We start from the raw sequence: 16,813 nt of genomic DNA on the forward strand, positions 1-16,813 counted from the left end.
GCTACGTCATAGATTGTCAAGAATTTTTTTAAGGCTGGCATAGGTGATTTCAAATACGTTTCATGGTCCATTTTGGCCATTGAATTTGAAAATAGTGCAGTGTGTGTCGTCCAAAAATGACTGGTTTTAGCAAAGTTCAGGTCATTGTCAAGTCAAAAAGGCCCAATTTTGAAGTTCAAAGTCTTCAGCAAAAAAAAAACTCTAAGTTCCAGTTTAAGATAAGTCACACGACGATATTATTTGTTTGGATGTACGATATTAAAAATGTATTGGAAATTGCAATTGAGTAATTAAAAGCAGATACCTTAGCCGTTCTTGAGGAAATCGTGCAAAAATTGTCTAGGGTAAATCATCGCCTATGTGGTTTAGCACATATGTGCCGTTTATCTACTATACTATTTATTATTATTTATTGTTATTATTAGTGTTATTATTATTATTATTATTATTATTATTATTATTATTATTATTATTATTATTATTATTATTATTATTATTATTATTATTATTACCAGTAAAACGCCTTTTGGGCGAAGAACGAGCGAGCGAGATAGTGAGCCCTGCACGTGCGCAAGGGCGAGAGGGTACTTCCAACGGGCTTGTGCAAAGCACCCTTCTAATCGATCGCTAGTGGTGTGCCAAATTTGAACGCAATCGGCCCAGCCGTTCCTGAGATCTGGAAGCGGCATTCTGCACGTGCGCACGTGCAAACGGGGTCCAAACTGACCTTTGCACGGCACCCTACTAACTGGTCCCCAACCGTGTACCAAATTTGAGCGCAATCGGCCCAGCCGTTTTCGAGATCTGGAAACGCCCCCTGCACGTGCGCACGTGCAGTAGCACCCAAACCGCAACACATGGGAAAGCATTGCCTGGTGGCTGCCGACTTGTATGCCAAGTTTCAGCGAAATCGCCCCAGTTATTATCGAATTATTAAAATGGGAACAAATTTGACACCTCTTATTGTTGTATTTTGCACGTGCACTGGGGGTGACCCACATGCATCGAGAGTATCCTATTTTTGGTAGAAGGGATGCAGCTACCCTACAAAAATTACCGCAAGACAATCGCCCAAGCGGCTGCTGAGATATGAGCCTCTCAAAATCACTACTTTTGCAAAACAGCTTGAACACCCTTGACTTTTCACGTGGCACGTGCCCCGACGGTCACTGAGGTGTATCAAAAGTAGTCAATTACGGGGTAGAAGGAATGGGGCTACCCAGCGAAAAAGACCGCAGGCCAATTGGTCCAGCGGTTGCTGAGATATAAGCCTCTCAAAAGCGTTACAGGCCGGGCCGGGCCGGGCCTGTAACTAACCGTTCCGTTCTATTTCGCAGGTTGTCTTGCCAGCACTCGCAGGAACGTTTCAGCCTTCAAGAGCGGACAGCGTTCAGACTGATGATCTGGCCAGCCCGAATATCACCCTGCCTCCTGTACAGCCTCTGCCGGAGAACTCCAGCTCAGATGTGCGGTGCAGAGCTCGTCTTTTATCGGGCAACAACAGATCTGTGAGTACCGAAATTGTTGCTCAATGGCTCGCGGGCTGCAACATGCAACTCTTCACGGCTGCGGCGTGTCGTATTACGCGCGAAACATGTCGAGCCTCAAAGCAGTGTCAAATGGTTCGGTGATCTTTTCAAAGGATTTTAGGAAGAAGACTGCGTTGTTGTTTAACCATCGTAATTAGTGGGTGGTCTCGAGCTGTAACAATTCGGGTAAATGTATGTACTACATACCTAGGCACATATTATAGTTGCATGTGAAAATATCATGTTGCAGGTAGACCGAATAGTATGGATTCACCTCTGCTGTGTTAGTGACAGGCCTATTTTTACAGGGTGGATTCATAGATCTTTCTGCTGGAGTAATAACAGGAGGATCAAATGGCAGACTAGGAAACAACCTTATGGAATACGCCACCATTTTCGGCATGGGAATCAAGTAAGTAGTTTCGTCAAACATGCACAGAGTCGCAATTTTACACTGTCGTGTTTGACATGTGTCCAGGCACGTTTAATTTACTTCTTGTCTAGGAAAGTTCAACTCGGGGTGTTGAACAGGCACTCAGCTCATGAAGCTGGTTAAAGGGACTATCCCACCTTTAACATGGGGTTTGAGTTGAGATAGCCAAGTTTGCGGCGAGGCTCAGAAACCACTATCTATCTAGGTTACAACCCCCGCGGCCTCTTGGTGTTGAAGAAATTCGTTCCCTTCATTTGAAAATGGGCCTTGTACAAGGCCCTATCTTCAACATGGAGCGACCGTTAGTGTGACGTCACCTCGTTTAGTCATTCTGATTTAAATGGGTTTGTTCGTTGAAAAATCGCTTAAAACTTGGTCTGAACTTTGTTGTGGTGCCTACAGAGTAAGAAGAATCAGCTTTATGACAGTAATGTGGCCTGGGGAAGGAGGTAATTTTGGGCTGTGACGTCACATATTTGAAAGTTTGTGTTTGGAATATGGGAAGCCTAAGACGTTTAATGAAAAATAAATGCCAGAACCGTGTTCCTGGTCATCCAATATATAAAGTCGGGCACAATTTAACTGGTTTTAACCCTATTAGTGGCAGGCTCCTGGCTACCCCCTATTAGTGGCAGGGGGGGGGGGCTGTTTACGACCCCCCCTTGATATCTCGAGATCTAACGGGCCGATTTTCAAAACTCAAACGGCATTCGATTTCGCTCAACGTGATCTACATTTCTAAGAAATAAAAATTAAAAAGTGTCAATAGGGGGGGGGGGTAGAGGGGGGTAAAAACGGGCAAATTGCAGATACATTTTAGACTGTTTATCACGGCCAGGTTTCTGAACCAATCTTAACGCAACTTTTGCCGATCGATAGAGAATGAACCAGGAATTCACATGGATCCTAAAAAATATGCATTTTCAAAAATCATAGGCGGATACAGATCATTGAAATTGGGGGTGCACAAAAAGTATAGTAAATAAGGTTTTTGTTGGTACTGTTTCTAAAAAGGGTGGTAATGGTCTTGTTATGTTACAATTTTCTTATGAGAGAACGACTACAATTGTATTGGTCATGCATAGGCGGTGTCAGGGCACCTATGTTGGAAGGTAAAACATAACCCCCCTTTTTGGACGCCTGGATCCGCCTATTATAGCAAAAACGTGTCAAAAGAGGATGCACAATAACTGTATATGTTATCACATGATACCTTTCATTCACTGTTCGTAAAACTGGTGCAGCATCGTGATCTTCGCCCAAATGACTCGCTTCACGAATAGGACCCCCCAATTCCAAGTGCTCTGGAGCCGCCCCTGGTAAAGTTATGAACTTGAAATTTTCAGGGAATGTGCCCAATTTAGTTTTAGGAAAAGTCAGAAAATTTCAGCATCGTAGCTTCAGCGGTTTTGGAGATATTCCCGAAAAAACCTGAGGGGTGGATAAAAACAACCCCCCTGCCACTTAGAGGGTTAACAACATTTTAGAAGGTGGGATAGTCCCTTTAAATGAGTTCATTTTGCATATCGTTCGATTTAGCAGGCATTTCTGAGTTCGTTGCTCGCTTCCCTCATCCCTGACCCTCTAGCTCAATTTCATCGGGAGTTCTTGACAGAAAACGCAATAATTCCGAAGCGACTAAGGTAGCAACAAGCGACTTATATAGTAAAACAAATCATTTGGTGTTGCATAGAGTGTACGAAGTCACGGCACCAGGTGCTGGACATATTCTTAGATCATATCCGGCGTGAAATCCATAACAGTTTTCAGATTCCTCCCCTTCCCCTCTGGCCTATAATGATGAAGCCACGTGACCGTCCTGACCCTCATGTGACTTACGAAAAATCCGAGACATATGTACAAGTTGTAAGATCTCGGGAGCTTATTACGTTCAGTGTCAGTCCCCTGCGGCAGATTCTCTTGTGTGGTATACACTGAAGGCGTTTCGAGGTTACGACATTTTGGAACCATGCAGAGGTAGTTCACTTATGTTGTGATGTTTCACAATGTTACTATTCACTTATAACAGTGACGTTATCTGACCTGAACATGTGGCTAGTGTCACAAGACTTTTCTTGAATCAAATACGTCAAGTAGCTATGCCAAATGCGAGAAAACCGTCAGGGTGATGTCCCCTAAAGATACCTCGGCCGGCGCGGGGTAAAGGTTGTTTTGCATAGGGGAACTTTAAATTCAGACTTTTCTCACATTTTCAGGGTCATATAATTTGATAAAGGCTATATCTCTTCTCACAGATCGTCTCTCATCGTCTCATAGGCACCTTCACATAACTTGGCCCAGATGGTCCACAACACATGGCCCATTCTTCGTAACTTGAGTGTAACATTCTCTCTCTCAGGTGAATTATTCTGCCTGAATATAGCATAACACCCCGTTTCTTCCCCCAGGTACAATATGACCGCCGTGGCAACACCGTACCTGCTTCGCCGGATAGCGCGAGTTTTTCCACATACATCCATGCCAGTGGTATCGGACGACTGTGTGAAAAACTTCACAACCATTTCTCCAGAAAACTTCGAAGCGATGAACGATACTCAGAGAAGGAAGGGAAAGTGGAATATTTCTTACTACTTGCATCGAATCAGAACTTTCTGGTACTATCGTGAAGATCTTTTTAAGGAATTCCGATTCAGGTATGTCTAGTGAGCTGCTTTTACATTTTATTTACCCTCGCCGGCACAGGCCATTTTGAGTCCTTCGACGGCACAAGGGTACGGTACGGTAGGGGTACGGTAAGGGTACGGTAAAAAAGTGGTACGGTACGACCCCCCCTCGCGTTTGGCCCCTGATTGAGCTAGAGCTTCGCGGAAAAAACGAGCGTGTTGCCCGTCACGAAAGAAAGCCAATGATATCCAATTTTAAGGTCTTAGGTCATCGGTTCACCTTCCAGGTTAGGTCAATGACCCAAAAATCGGGAATATCGGGACCTGTTAGAAAGTCGTAAAGTGTGGCTGCTAATGGGTTTTCCGGGGTGTTGATCACGAATATCGTGTTAGTTTTGATCACAGATGATGTCGTTACGCGTTTAGACCAGGTCGGGTCAGGTCAGGTCAGGTCAACCGGTAGGGGTCGTGACGGGTATTTGTAGTACCTGGCATCCGTCTCTGACAGCTTCGTAACATGTTACGAAGGCACCAAAACTACTTCGTAAATGTTGAAATGGTTGCTAAATTCGAATTCAGTTAAAAAAAAACTAGCCTAGAAACATGTAAAACTCGAAAAAGTGAACCGAGGTCACCAAAGGTCAATGACCTGACCTGACCTTCAGGTGACCTTGACACCCACCCGAATGCATGGGAGCAACATCAAATCACATGTTTGAACGTTTGAAACCACGAAAAGCTTGCAAACGCGCGGCTAATGCGAGCCGACATACGCGGAATCGCGATTCCGGCCAAACATGGTCTCCGAAAGGAGGTCACAGTTCAAAGGTCATTTGGGTCAGGGTCATGAAATTTTTAGGGTAGGTGTAAAATTAGTCAATGCGATGGTACTGAAAGTTTCGTTGCAATCAACCGCTTTTTACGCGAGCTATTTGCGAAAAAGCTTAGGGGGGTTGCATCAACCCCCCCCCCCCCCCTGTGCCGGCGAGGGTTAATTCATTTTCATCATTCATTTCATCATCTTTATTTCAACATCCTTGACGCACACATACAACTGCATACATGGCAATACATGTGAGTAGGACAGGGGAGCAAACTGGAAACCTTGGTGATTACACAGAGACGTACAGGCACATATAGCAGTCATTCAGCCGTTGCATTGTAATTTGTAAGCGTCACAGGTCAATAATCTAATGAGACCCCAGGCGCAACGCAAACACCATTTTGAGCCATTAGCCATCGTAGTGAGTCGGTTAAGCCACAGGAAACTCTAGGAGGTACTAGCCAATTCAGATGACATCATTCAAAGGACATTGATTATCAGAAACACTAGACGTTACGCTCTCTTAAATAAAAACAACGTATATAAACAACTTGAATCTAAACATCAAAGTAAGAAGTTAAATAAATGCAGCAAAATATTGTAATTAAGTACTTGAATCTCAATACTGTACTTCAAGTGTATACGGTACCCATGACGTGACTTGCCTTGGCTAATGTACATTTTGTAACATTTAACCCGCGCCCCGTAGGGCGGTGGGGCCGAAACGGCTCCCCCTGTCCTTTTCCGTCGATAGCTCCTAAACGGCTGGAGATATCGCCACCAAACTTTCAGGACCCTTCCGGGCATCAATTTTACACATTGTGACCAAACATTTTTCCAGAGGCTATGATAGGTTGGCCACAAATGACGTCAGAATGACGCCATGTTCTGCCAGATTTCGACCGAAAAAAGACCTTCGCGAGAAGAGCTGTCAGGCCTACAGGTTTGAAGATACAGAAAAATGATTGAAACATAAAAGGTGTAGAATTGACAGGACTACAAAACTGCTATCTCGGATGTTTGAAATTTTTGAGTTTTGACCCCCGAAATTCAAAAAGCATTTTTTTATATTAGCCAGAAAATCCAAAAAGTTTTTTGAGTTTCGAAAAAACAGAATATATGTGATATAACTTACCGTGTTCTATCTAAATACCAAATTTCAGATCAATATCTTGTTTTTTGACCAAGTTATAGCGAAAAAAAAGTGTTCAAAAATGATGACGTCAAATTTTCAAACTAAATTTTTGGCAACTCTAAACCACGTATGGCATAACAAAGACCGCCATTAGACTCCCCGTGACGAGCTGCATCGAATGGATACCCATTTTATGCAAAAATATCAACTTTGAAATTTGACCTAATTTGACCTGACCTTGACCTGACCTTGACCAAAACGTGACCTAAGCTGGCCCCAAAGGCTGCCTGACCCACATAGTCGCATTTTTCATGTAAAATGGACCATAAAACATGTATCACACGATACTTTCATATTGTGACCCCAGTGACCTGACCTCTGTGACCTGATCTGGGGTCAGTGACCTCAGATAGCGAAATATGTGTTTGACGAACAAAGTCCCATCGATGGTTTTCAATAACTTACCAATTTACTCGATTTCACAACACATTTCTTGAAATGCCTGTGAACGGTGAAAATCTGACCTTTGACCTGACCTGTGACGTCATCGGTTTGACCTAGGTCAATGAAATTTGGTCACAAGGTAGTTAGTTCCCCGATGGGGCTATCGAACGCCGTTTGAATTTTGAAAATCGGCCGGTAAATTTACGAGATCTTAGGGGGGCCGAAACGCCCCCCCCCCCCCCCCGACGGGTGGTAGGGTCCGCCGGTAGCCCTACGGGGCGCGGGTTAACGAATTCGCCTACCGCTTATACATAGCTATGAGCACACGATGTCCACAGGCATGACCTGACGAAGTACGCCAACGTGCGCCTGCACAGGGTGGCGGCCGGCAGGAGTGACGTCACCTTTGTCGGAGTTCATGTTCGAAGGACAGACTTCGTCAAACATATGCAGGTGAAGCCGACGCCTTTTTCATGTGTTCCTGTGCCGCAGAGTACTTGATCGAGGCGGTGTCAGTGCATGGTAGACGTTACTAAGCAAGGGCAACGAGAAAATGAGCGCATTGGCTGTAACGAGACATTTGAAGTTACACTATTTGTGATTTTTGTTAAAGATAATGCTGGCAAAGCTGCAAATAAATATAAGCCCATCTTTTTTTCGTTCGAGTTCCTTTGCTTTGACTGCTTTTAACTGAGGTGGCTTATCATACGATATGTTTTTGCAGAATTTCTTTCACGGTCATCTAGTGAATGCGTCATTCTTTCACTCTGCGATGAGCCTATGCAGGAAGCGGTATAATAACCCAGCATTCATCGTGACCAGCGATGACAAACAATGGTGCAGGTAAGCATGTAAGCAGAAAAAACTGTCTTGATTTGCCCGGGTCGTTGGCTGATAAGCCGATGTCTTTGCCAAGTATGTTCATCCTATACCCAGCTGGATTTATGGATAGATGGAATGTACCTGATATTCACACTAGCCGTTTTCACGATGACCATCTGGTAAATATTTGGTGCACATTAGGTGGAGATTTGGTGCAGATTTGGTCAAATTGGGCTCAGTGTGTTTCCTAAAAGTTATCAGTGCGGGCTGCTCAGATGCTTATGCCTTATATACCTTATTTTCGAATTATCAGATTTTATTAGCGATTATAACACTAAAATAAATTCATGATGCGAAATGTCAATCATAAAAAACATACGATATGTAATGTAATAGGGAGTTGGTGCAGCTCTCGTCAAATTAGGTGCATAATCACAGTTAGCCCGGAGTAAAAACGGCTACTGCCAGATATTTAGAAATAAACGTTTATGCACCATGAAGCATAGTTACATTTTTCATTTCTTAGAAATTTAGTCCAAATGGTTGAATAGTTGACAATGTACATTAGTGCCCCCCGCGCCCTACTGGGGCCTGTGTATAACACGCCCTACTGGGGGGGGGGGGGGGCGTGTTATACACAGGCCCCAGTAGGGCGCTTGTATCCCCCTCTTAACTCCGAAACTACTGGGCCGATCGTCAAAATTCAAACGGCATCTGATAGCCCCGGAAAAACTGTCGAACGAAACCTAATTTCATTGACCTCGAGGTCACCGATGACGTCACAGGTCAGGTCAAAGTAAAAGTTATCGATATTTGGCTTGTTCACATTTTGGGCTCTGGCTGCCGCCTTACAAGTCAGATCAGGCTGATTTTTGGTTTACACACTCGTGAACAGATGCTTTAGATACCCTGAGAGTATAAAACTTGTACTTTGTTTTTCAGGTCAGGATCAGGTCATCATAGGTCACGGAAATCTTATGTCATAAGTCGGTCACGTGACACATGTTTTGTGGTCCATTTAGGCCATATATTTCGAATTCGGTGTCGCCTGTGTCATTAGAGGCCATTTTCATCTGAATATAGCTGAGGTCAGGTCACTTTCAGGTCAAAAAGGTCAAATTTCAAAGTTAAAATTTTTCAACAAAATATATCTATCGGATGCAGTTTGAGCTCAGGAACACGATGCTGCTATTTATATTGGTTAAGATGTCAAATTCGTACAGAAAATTGATTAAAAAAATAAAATTGTGAAATTTTTGCTTTAACCCTAGAACGCCTAGGTTGTATCACCCCCCCCCTGAGGTTTTTTCGAAGTGCACGCTAAACGGCTTGTCGTAGCGGGCTGAAATTTTCAATACCCTCTGGGGCAACCTTTGCGCATCTTTTGCCGAAAAAAATTGATCGGGTCATGTCAGGTCACGAAGTTATGACGTCATAAGAGGTACAGCCTCCGGCCGGATTTTCACAAACTGAGTGCCAACGCCCGAGGTTTCCTGCCGGTGGTACGGACATCGCGGTTGATGGATCGTGATGAAACTTCCCATGCATGTTGGGGCAGGTATTGGCTATCATATGGTATAAGAAATTTGACCGGGTCAGGTCAGGTCACGGAGCTATGACGTCACAAGAGGAACAGCGTCCGGTACTATTTTTGAAAAGCGCCCGAACCACTATTTTGCTAATTCTTGTCACCTCAATGGGAATATGCAGCAATATTAGCTTATATAGGGAGCAAATGGACCTCCCAAATCCAAAAATACAATCAGATTTCAAAAATTTAAATTTTGATTTTTCGAATTTCTGCCGCCGACTGTGACCTTACCGACTTCCGGCGCTCCCAACGCGCCATTTTTAGAGCTAGGGAAACGAAATACATACCAAACGATAGAGAATTGATCAAGGAACACGATAGTGAAGGTTTCAAGTCGATATCTCCCACCGTTTTGCCGCAATCGCCGCCGAAATTTGAAAAAGTCTATTTTTCCGAAAATTTGACCTTTGACCGGTCAAAAGTAGGTCAAATGTTGACCTAGGACCAAAAAATATACCACCAATCGCGAGATCTCGTTGAGAGCAATCCGTTGGTTTTTCCGCTAAGCTCTACGACCTTCCGTTTCGAAACGCCAGGGGGGGGTCGTAACAACCCCCCCTGGTCGTTCGTGTTATGAGAAATGGCCTGGTCGTGCGAGGGTTAATGCGCAATGCGCATAACTTGGCCATTTTTGAAGATATCTGGCTAAAAATTGCTAGAGTAAGTCATAGGCATGTGTTCTATCATATATATTCCGCTTTTTTCTTCAAAAAGTCAAAAAGTTTTTGAAATACTATAAAAATACAAGTTTTAATTTTAATATATGCAATTTTCAACATTTTCAATATTTTGAAAATTCAAGATAGCAGTTTGATAGCGCAGTCCATGCTGAGTCCTATCATGCAAAGACATTGGATCTAGCTCAAAAACTGAGCTCTTGGGATCGATTCCCGTGGTTCAATGTTTTGCGTCGAAAAAGGCCAAACATGACGTCACTCTGACGTCATTTCCGGCCGACCTATGATAGATACGAAGTTCAATTTTTGACACAAGGTGTCAAATTGATGCAGCCAAAGGTACTGATAGTCTGGCGGCGATACGTTAAGCTGTTTAGAAGTTATTGCAGAAAAACGGGAGGGGCTATGAATAGCTCCCCCCCCCCCCCAGTGGGGTGTGGGTTAGCGGAGCTTGCTACGTTGCCAAAAGAACCCGCTGCACCCGACCTGCGCTGGTAAGTACGCATATTAAAGTGTTTTTCCTCTCGCAAATACGTTTCATGTTTGGTTGTAAATCCTGAGAGCCTCACCTGATTATATTTTTATTTTATAATTCCATCCATCGGATACGGCTTAATTTTAGATAGTAGAGACGAATCACTCAGAGCTCTTGTGAAAGTCCTGCGGATGACTACTCTTCGTGGCGAAAAAGTCATCAAACGGCTTGCATGACATCTATATCGGTCAGAGATAATTATCATCATCATCATCATGTATTCTTATGTTCGTCCACATTCGATGGCTTTTCGGAACAAGTGTCAGGTTTACATAAAATCAGGTACCTATTAAAAGTAAAATATGCAGCATAAAAGTAATTGCACCCTACACTAAAAATATTAAAATACACATGAAACACGCCTAAAGGTTATCAACACCATTTAAAAAAAATCAGTGTCCTATTTAGGTGGAGGTCGTCAGCCACTTTCTCGCCCTTCTCCGACAGACTCTGGCAGAGCGGGACTCTCTCACTTCCGCAGGAGCGCGGTTCCAGAGTGAGACAGCACGACAAAAGAACGACTTCCGTGCGTGTTCACTGCGCACTCGAGGGATCTGCAGCGAGCCGGCTAGAGAGCCCCTCGTGTCCCTGGTGGAGACGTCACTGCGGTGTGCGATTTGGGCCGTGAGGCCGGTTGGCGCTTGGTCGTTATTGAGCAAGTAGCGCATTTGCGATGCGTCGCGCTCGGCCACAAGGTTGTCGAGTGACGGCCACTCCAGTTTCGCTAACAACGGCGTGACATGGTCGCGTCTCCTCGCCCCCTTCACCACCTGCGCACAGTGGTTTACCACTTTCTGTAGCCGATGGCGCTGGGTGGCGTTGCAACCAGCCCATACAGTAGAGCAGTAGGCGAGATGTGGAAAGATGAGCATTTCTACAATCATTTTCTTTACAGACTCCGCAATTTGCCAGCCATTTTTGATAGGCCTCCGCAGTGGCGCGGGAACTTCTTCCAGACTGGGGGGGCTGAACCATCATAGAGATCAACCTAGGGTACCCCCAAATCTAGCTTTCTCTCATCGGTTTTAGGCCACTTATTTTTCAGACCTTGGCCTTTTCAACGAAAAAGAAGAAATATTTGCAAAAAAGTGAGGTATTCCGTCTCAGCTGAGTGAAGAAACTAACGTTTTGGCAACCTGGAATAAAGGTTTAAGCTGCCAAATGAGTTGCCGAGTCAGTAAAATAGGTAGATTTTTCACTCACATGCTTTCTTCCTTTGTGACTCACAACTCCTAATTTGGGGAGGACAAGCTGCCCCAACGGTTTCCTGGCCTCATGAAAAGTTGTGAGGCACCGCCCCCACGGCCCCAGAGTTGTGAGGGCAAGCTTCCCCCACTGCCCTCTCCCCCGGTTCCCGCGCCTATGTATGAATCTATGAAATTGTGTTGGTAGATTTCCGATTTCGATTCCTCCAGCTGGGGGGGGGGGGGGCTCAAATACATTACGAGCCCCCCAAGCCGAAAAGTTGGAGGGGCTCAGCCCCCCTAGCCCCCCCGGTTCCCGCGCCACTGGGCTCCGAGTGTGGCATAGCAGCGTCTGACTGTGCCAGACACATGCTTCTCAAAAGTCAGCCCTGCGTCTACATCCATCCCCAGCACTTTCACCGTTGAAGACGGTCTGATTGAAGCATCGCCAAGTTGAACAGAAAATTCAGAGGTTAACACCTCCTGTTTGACTTGATAAGAATAAGATCCGTTTTAGTGGGGTTAATTTTTACTGTTTTCGTTAAACCAACTGTGCGCGGTGGCTACGGTGCGCTCAACACTCGCTTTCAGTTGAGACAGATCGTCGGGTCTACTCCGGTGCAAAAACTGGACATCATCGGCGTACATGACTATTTTGGACTCCTCTGTGTCTATGTAGACACTAAATCGTTTGTAAAATTAAAAATACACTGGGCCGATCAGGGACCCCTGCACCACGCCATGCGTAATGGGCAGCGTGTCACCTGTACCACCTCTCACAGCCTGTCTGCGCCCGCCGAGCCAGTTCACAAACCAGTGGGTATCAATCCCGTACCAGCCGAGCTTCTCCAGGAGCCGGGGATGATGCCGAACGCTGTCGAACGCCTTGGACGTATCGGCCGTGGTAAGGCAGCCAATGAACCCACGGTCCATGCCGTCCATTAAATACCCAACAGCGTCCAGCATCGCCGACTCCGTGGATCGGCCCGGCCGGAACCCATGCTGTTCATCGCAGAGTATGTTGTGTGACAGTAGATACGACATCAGTTGGAGACAGACAACACTCTCTACCAGCTTCGCGACGGTCGGCAAATTGATACGGGCCGGTAATTGCTGGGGTCTGCTGTACTCCCTGCTTTATGGATGGAGAACTGTTGCGATTTTCCACGACACTGGCAGCTCTCCCGACACAATGGAAGAGTTCACGACATTAAGTGCCGTGATGCCAGAGTCAGGGTGATCCATGGGGGGTACAACCACAGAGCTGACATAACCGAACGTCTATCACTAGATGAGCCGGGGATTGAAAATTTGATGTCATCAATTTTGAACAGTGTTTTCGCTATAACTTGGTCAAAAAGGAGATTAAAGTCAATTGGTATATGGATAGAAGTGGAATGACTATCAGATGTATTCCGTTTTTTTTTTTTAATTCGAAAAACCTTATGGATTTTTTGGCCATTATATCCAGAAGTTCTTCTTTTTTCATTTTTAGGGTCAAAATCCCAAAAAAAAAAAATCCGAGATAACAGTTTTATAGCCCTGGTAATTCTGCACATTTATGTCCGGAACATTTTTCTCTATCTTCAAAGCATAGGCCTGACAGCTCTTCCCGCGGAACTTTTTTGGGCGTTAAACTTTTGACTCTAAATTCTGCCATAGAACTGGAATTGCGCGATCGGAGGGTAGAGGGCAGGGTCACCGCAACAAGCTTCGCTTAGCGGTGGCTCTGTCCTTGTGAATCCTTCCTATCAAAAAGGTTCGGACAAAATTTATATAAAAAAAAAATGATGCCCGGAGTGCTCCTCAAAGTTTGGTGACGATAGATGCAGTCGTGTAGGAGATATGTACGGAAATGGACAGGGGGGCTGTTTCGCCCCCCTCCCTCCCCTACGGGGCGCAGGTTATTTATTTACAAACAAATCAATTTTCGATTCTAGTAGCCCACCTTTCGACTATGAAGGATCAAATCAGCCTGCCAGCTAGATACTCGGCTTCTGTTTCACCGGCCCGACGCTTCGCGCGCCCTGGGCCTCGTTTCATAAAAGGAATTACTTACGGCGTTCCGTCAATTATTCCAGATTTGGCGTATTTGATGCCAATTCGGTTTCATAAAGCCGGAAACCGGAGTAATTCACGCCATCGAAATTACGGAGCTCCATTTACGGCAAATGCTTGATTCCGGACCAATTGATGCCATTTGGGTTTCATAAAACGACGTAATTAACGCCAAATATTTTATCAAGTGCTTGATATCAGTGGTGTAAACTACGCACAAAAATGTTGCGTGAATTTGAATTAATGTGAAGATTCGAAGCTAATTTTTAATATATTTTACAATGTTGAGCCCGGTGAGGAAGAAAGAACAGCCAAAATGAAAAGAGAAACTGCAAATCTTCTGTACCAGTCGCTTTTTGTGGCCACTATCGGAATTTTGTTTATTCGCCGCGCCGCGCCACTTTCGTAGTTAGGCACTTCTGCTTAGCTGGCTTTCTGCTGTTTTCATATTGATTTAATAAAGGATGGTCATCAATATCAATTTTGTTTTTCATAAATAATTTTTAAGATTTAAATTCAACATAATTGTTTTATAATTTCTCGTAAAAAATAAGTGACATGAAATTGTAATTTGTAGGACGCTTGATAAATTACGGCAACTACGCAAATGTGCTTAGTTACGGAGGTGTAAACAATTCCATTTGTGGCTTTGTGAAACGGCTTCATTTGCGCTCCGTAGTTTGAAAGGGTGTGATTTACGGAAAGGTGTAAGTTACGGCAGAGCTTTATGAAACGAGGCCCTGGTGGTGCCGGGCGCAACAAATCCGCCGCCGCCTTATGCAGTGACCTTGACCTCCGCCGCCTGCTGCGGTTCCAAAGCTAAGCCAGCGTGAAGTTGGGACTGGAGAGCTCGGTCAGTCATGGTGGCGCGGGGTTTACACCTCCGCCCGGCGCGGGGTTTACCACGCACTTATAGGGAGGTCGGATGGACTATACTCCCCCCTCGGAATTTCACGAATTACCTCGCGTTACAGCGACCGATCGCGACGACACATTCAGCACCGCTGAGTTAATAAATTGTACACACACCCTCTCCCCAGAAAATTTCAGAATTCTGACCCAGCTGGACGTGTACCTAACCTTTTTCTCGACATCATGTCCGGCCGGAATAGGTCAGCGTATGTTGTAAGCGCATCTCAGCGTATGCCAGCTCATGCCGCCCATGCGGTTCAAGACGTTTTCTGTATACAGTATAAAAACGTTTCAACTAGTGCAATGATGGACGTTCCATGCGCAATGGTGGATGTCAAAGCCACGTGAAGGTGAGGTCAAGGTGGAACTCCGAAAGACGTTGGCTAACTTTTCGAGTTTTACATGTTGTTAGGGTGATTTTGGAGCTGATCTTTAATCCGCGCCCCGTAGGGCTACCGGCGGACCCTACCACCCGTAGGGGGGGGGGGGCGTTTCGGCCCCCCCCTAAGATCTCGGAAAGTTACCGGCCGATTTTCAAAATTCAAACGGTGCTCGATAGCCCCACCAGGGAACTACCTTGTGACCAAATTTCATTGACCTAGGTCAAACCGATGACGTCACAGGTCAGGTCAAAGGTCAGATTTTCACCGTTCACAGGCAATTCAAGAAATGTGCTGTGAAAGCGAGTAAATTGGCAATTTATTGAAAACCATCGATGGTACATTGTTCGTCAAACACATACTTTGCTATCTGAGGTCACTGATACCAGGTCAGGTCACAGCGAGGTCAGGTCACCGGGGGTCACAATATGAATGTGTCGTGTGATACATGTTTTATGGTCCATTTTACATAACAAATGCGATTATGTGGGTTAGGCAGCCTTTGGGGCCAGCCTAGGTCACGTTTTTGTGAAGGTCAAGTCAAGGTCAGGTCAAATTAGGTCAGATTTCAAAGTTGATATTTTTGCATAAAATGGGTATCGATTCGATGCAGCTCGTCACGGGGAGTCTAATGGTGGTCTTCGTTTTGCTCTACGAGTTCTAGAATTGCCAAAAAATGAGTTTGAAAATTTGACGTCATCATTTTTGAACAGTTTTTTCGCTATAACTTGGCCAAAAAACAAGGTATCGATCTGAAATTTGGTATGTAGATAGAAGACGGTAGGCACTATCACATATATTCCGGTTTTTTCCGAAACTCAAAAAACTTTTTGGATTTTTTGGCGAATATATCCAAAAAAATGCTTTTTTGATTTTTGGGGGTCAAAACTCAAAAATTTCAAAAATTCGAGATAGCAGTTTTGTAGCCCTGTCAATTCTACACCTTTAATGTCTGATCATTTTTATGTATCTTCAAAGCTGTAGTCCTGACAGGTCTTCTCGCGAAGGTCTTTTTTCGGTCGAAAATGACAGAACATGACGTCACTCTGACGTCATTTGTGGCCAACATATCATAGCCTCTGGAAAAAATTTTGGTCACAATGTGTAAAATTGATGCCCGGAGGGGTCCTGAAAGTTTGGTGATGATATCTTCAGCCGTTTAGGAGATATCGACCGAAAAGGACAGGGGGGGGGGCCGTTTCGGCCCCCCCTACGGGGCGCGGGTTAACCTCACCGAACCATGCTCGTCTGTCTCGCCCGCAGGCAGCACTTGAGTGCGCCCGATGTGCACTTTCTGGGCGATCCACGCAGCGAATCCCCCGGCGTGGAGCGGGACCTGGCCCTGCTGGCCGCCTGCAATCACACCATCTTCGACTATGGCACCTACGGCTTCTTTGCCGCATTCCTAGCAGGTCAGTGAGGTCAGCTACCGTGTCATATTTGATGACAACTTAACCCGCGCCCCGTTGGGCTCTGCCGAGCAACGCGCCCTGTTGGAGGGGGGGGGCATTTTGCCCCCCCCCTAAGATCTCGAGAACCACGCAACCTAGCGACAAGCGGCAAACGGTGTTGGATAGCCCTATCAGGGAACTACATTGTGACCCAATTTTATTGACCTAGGTCAAACCGATGACGTCACAGGTCAGGTCAAAAGTCCAATTTTCAC

General features: G+C 45.2%; 1 protein-coding gene across 1 annotated transcript in view; it reads left to right on the forward strand.

Moving 5' to 3' along the window:
- Positions 1 to 16,559, forward strand: part of LOC122373711 — a gene marked incomplete at its 3' end in the record, with an annotated part of 31,580 nt that extends 15,021 nt beyond the window's left edge. Inside the window, exons 3-6 of the mRNA XM_043352034.1 lie at positions 1,338 to 1,508; positions 1,838 to 1,941; positions 4,371 to 4,616; positions 16,411 to 16,559. Of these exons, the coding sequence (XP_043207969.1) occupies positions 1,338 to 1,508; positions 1,838 to 1,941; positions 4,371 to 4,616; positions 16,411 to 16,559 (670 nt within the window). The remainder of the gene's footprint in view (positions 1 to 1,337; positions 1,509 to 1,837; positions 1,942 to 4,370; positions 4,617 to 16,410) is intronic.
- Between the last annotated feature and the right edge of the window lie 254 nt (positions 16,560 to 16,813).

This window comes from Amphibalanus amphitrite, unplaced genomic scaffold (assembly GCF_019059575.1).
Source record: "Amphibalanus amphitrite isolate SeventyFive unplaced genomic scaffold, NRLGWU_Aamphi_draft 001540F_arrow, whole genome shotgun sequence".
Taxonomy (NCBI): domain Eukaryota; kingdom Metazoa; phylum Arthropoda; class Thecostraca; order Balanomorpha; family Balanidae; genus Amphibalanus; species Amphibalanus amphitrite.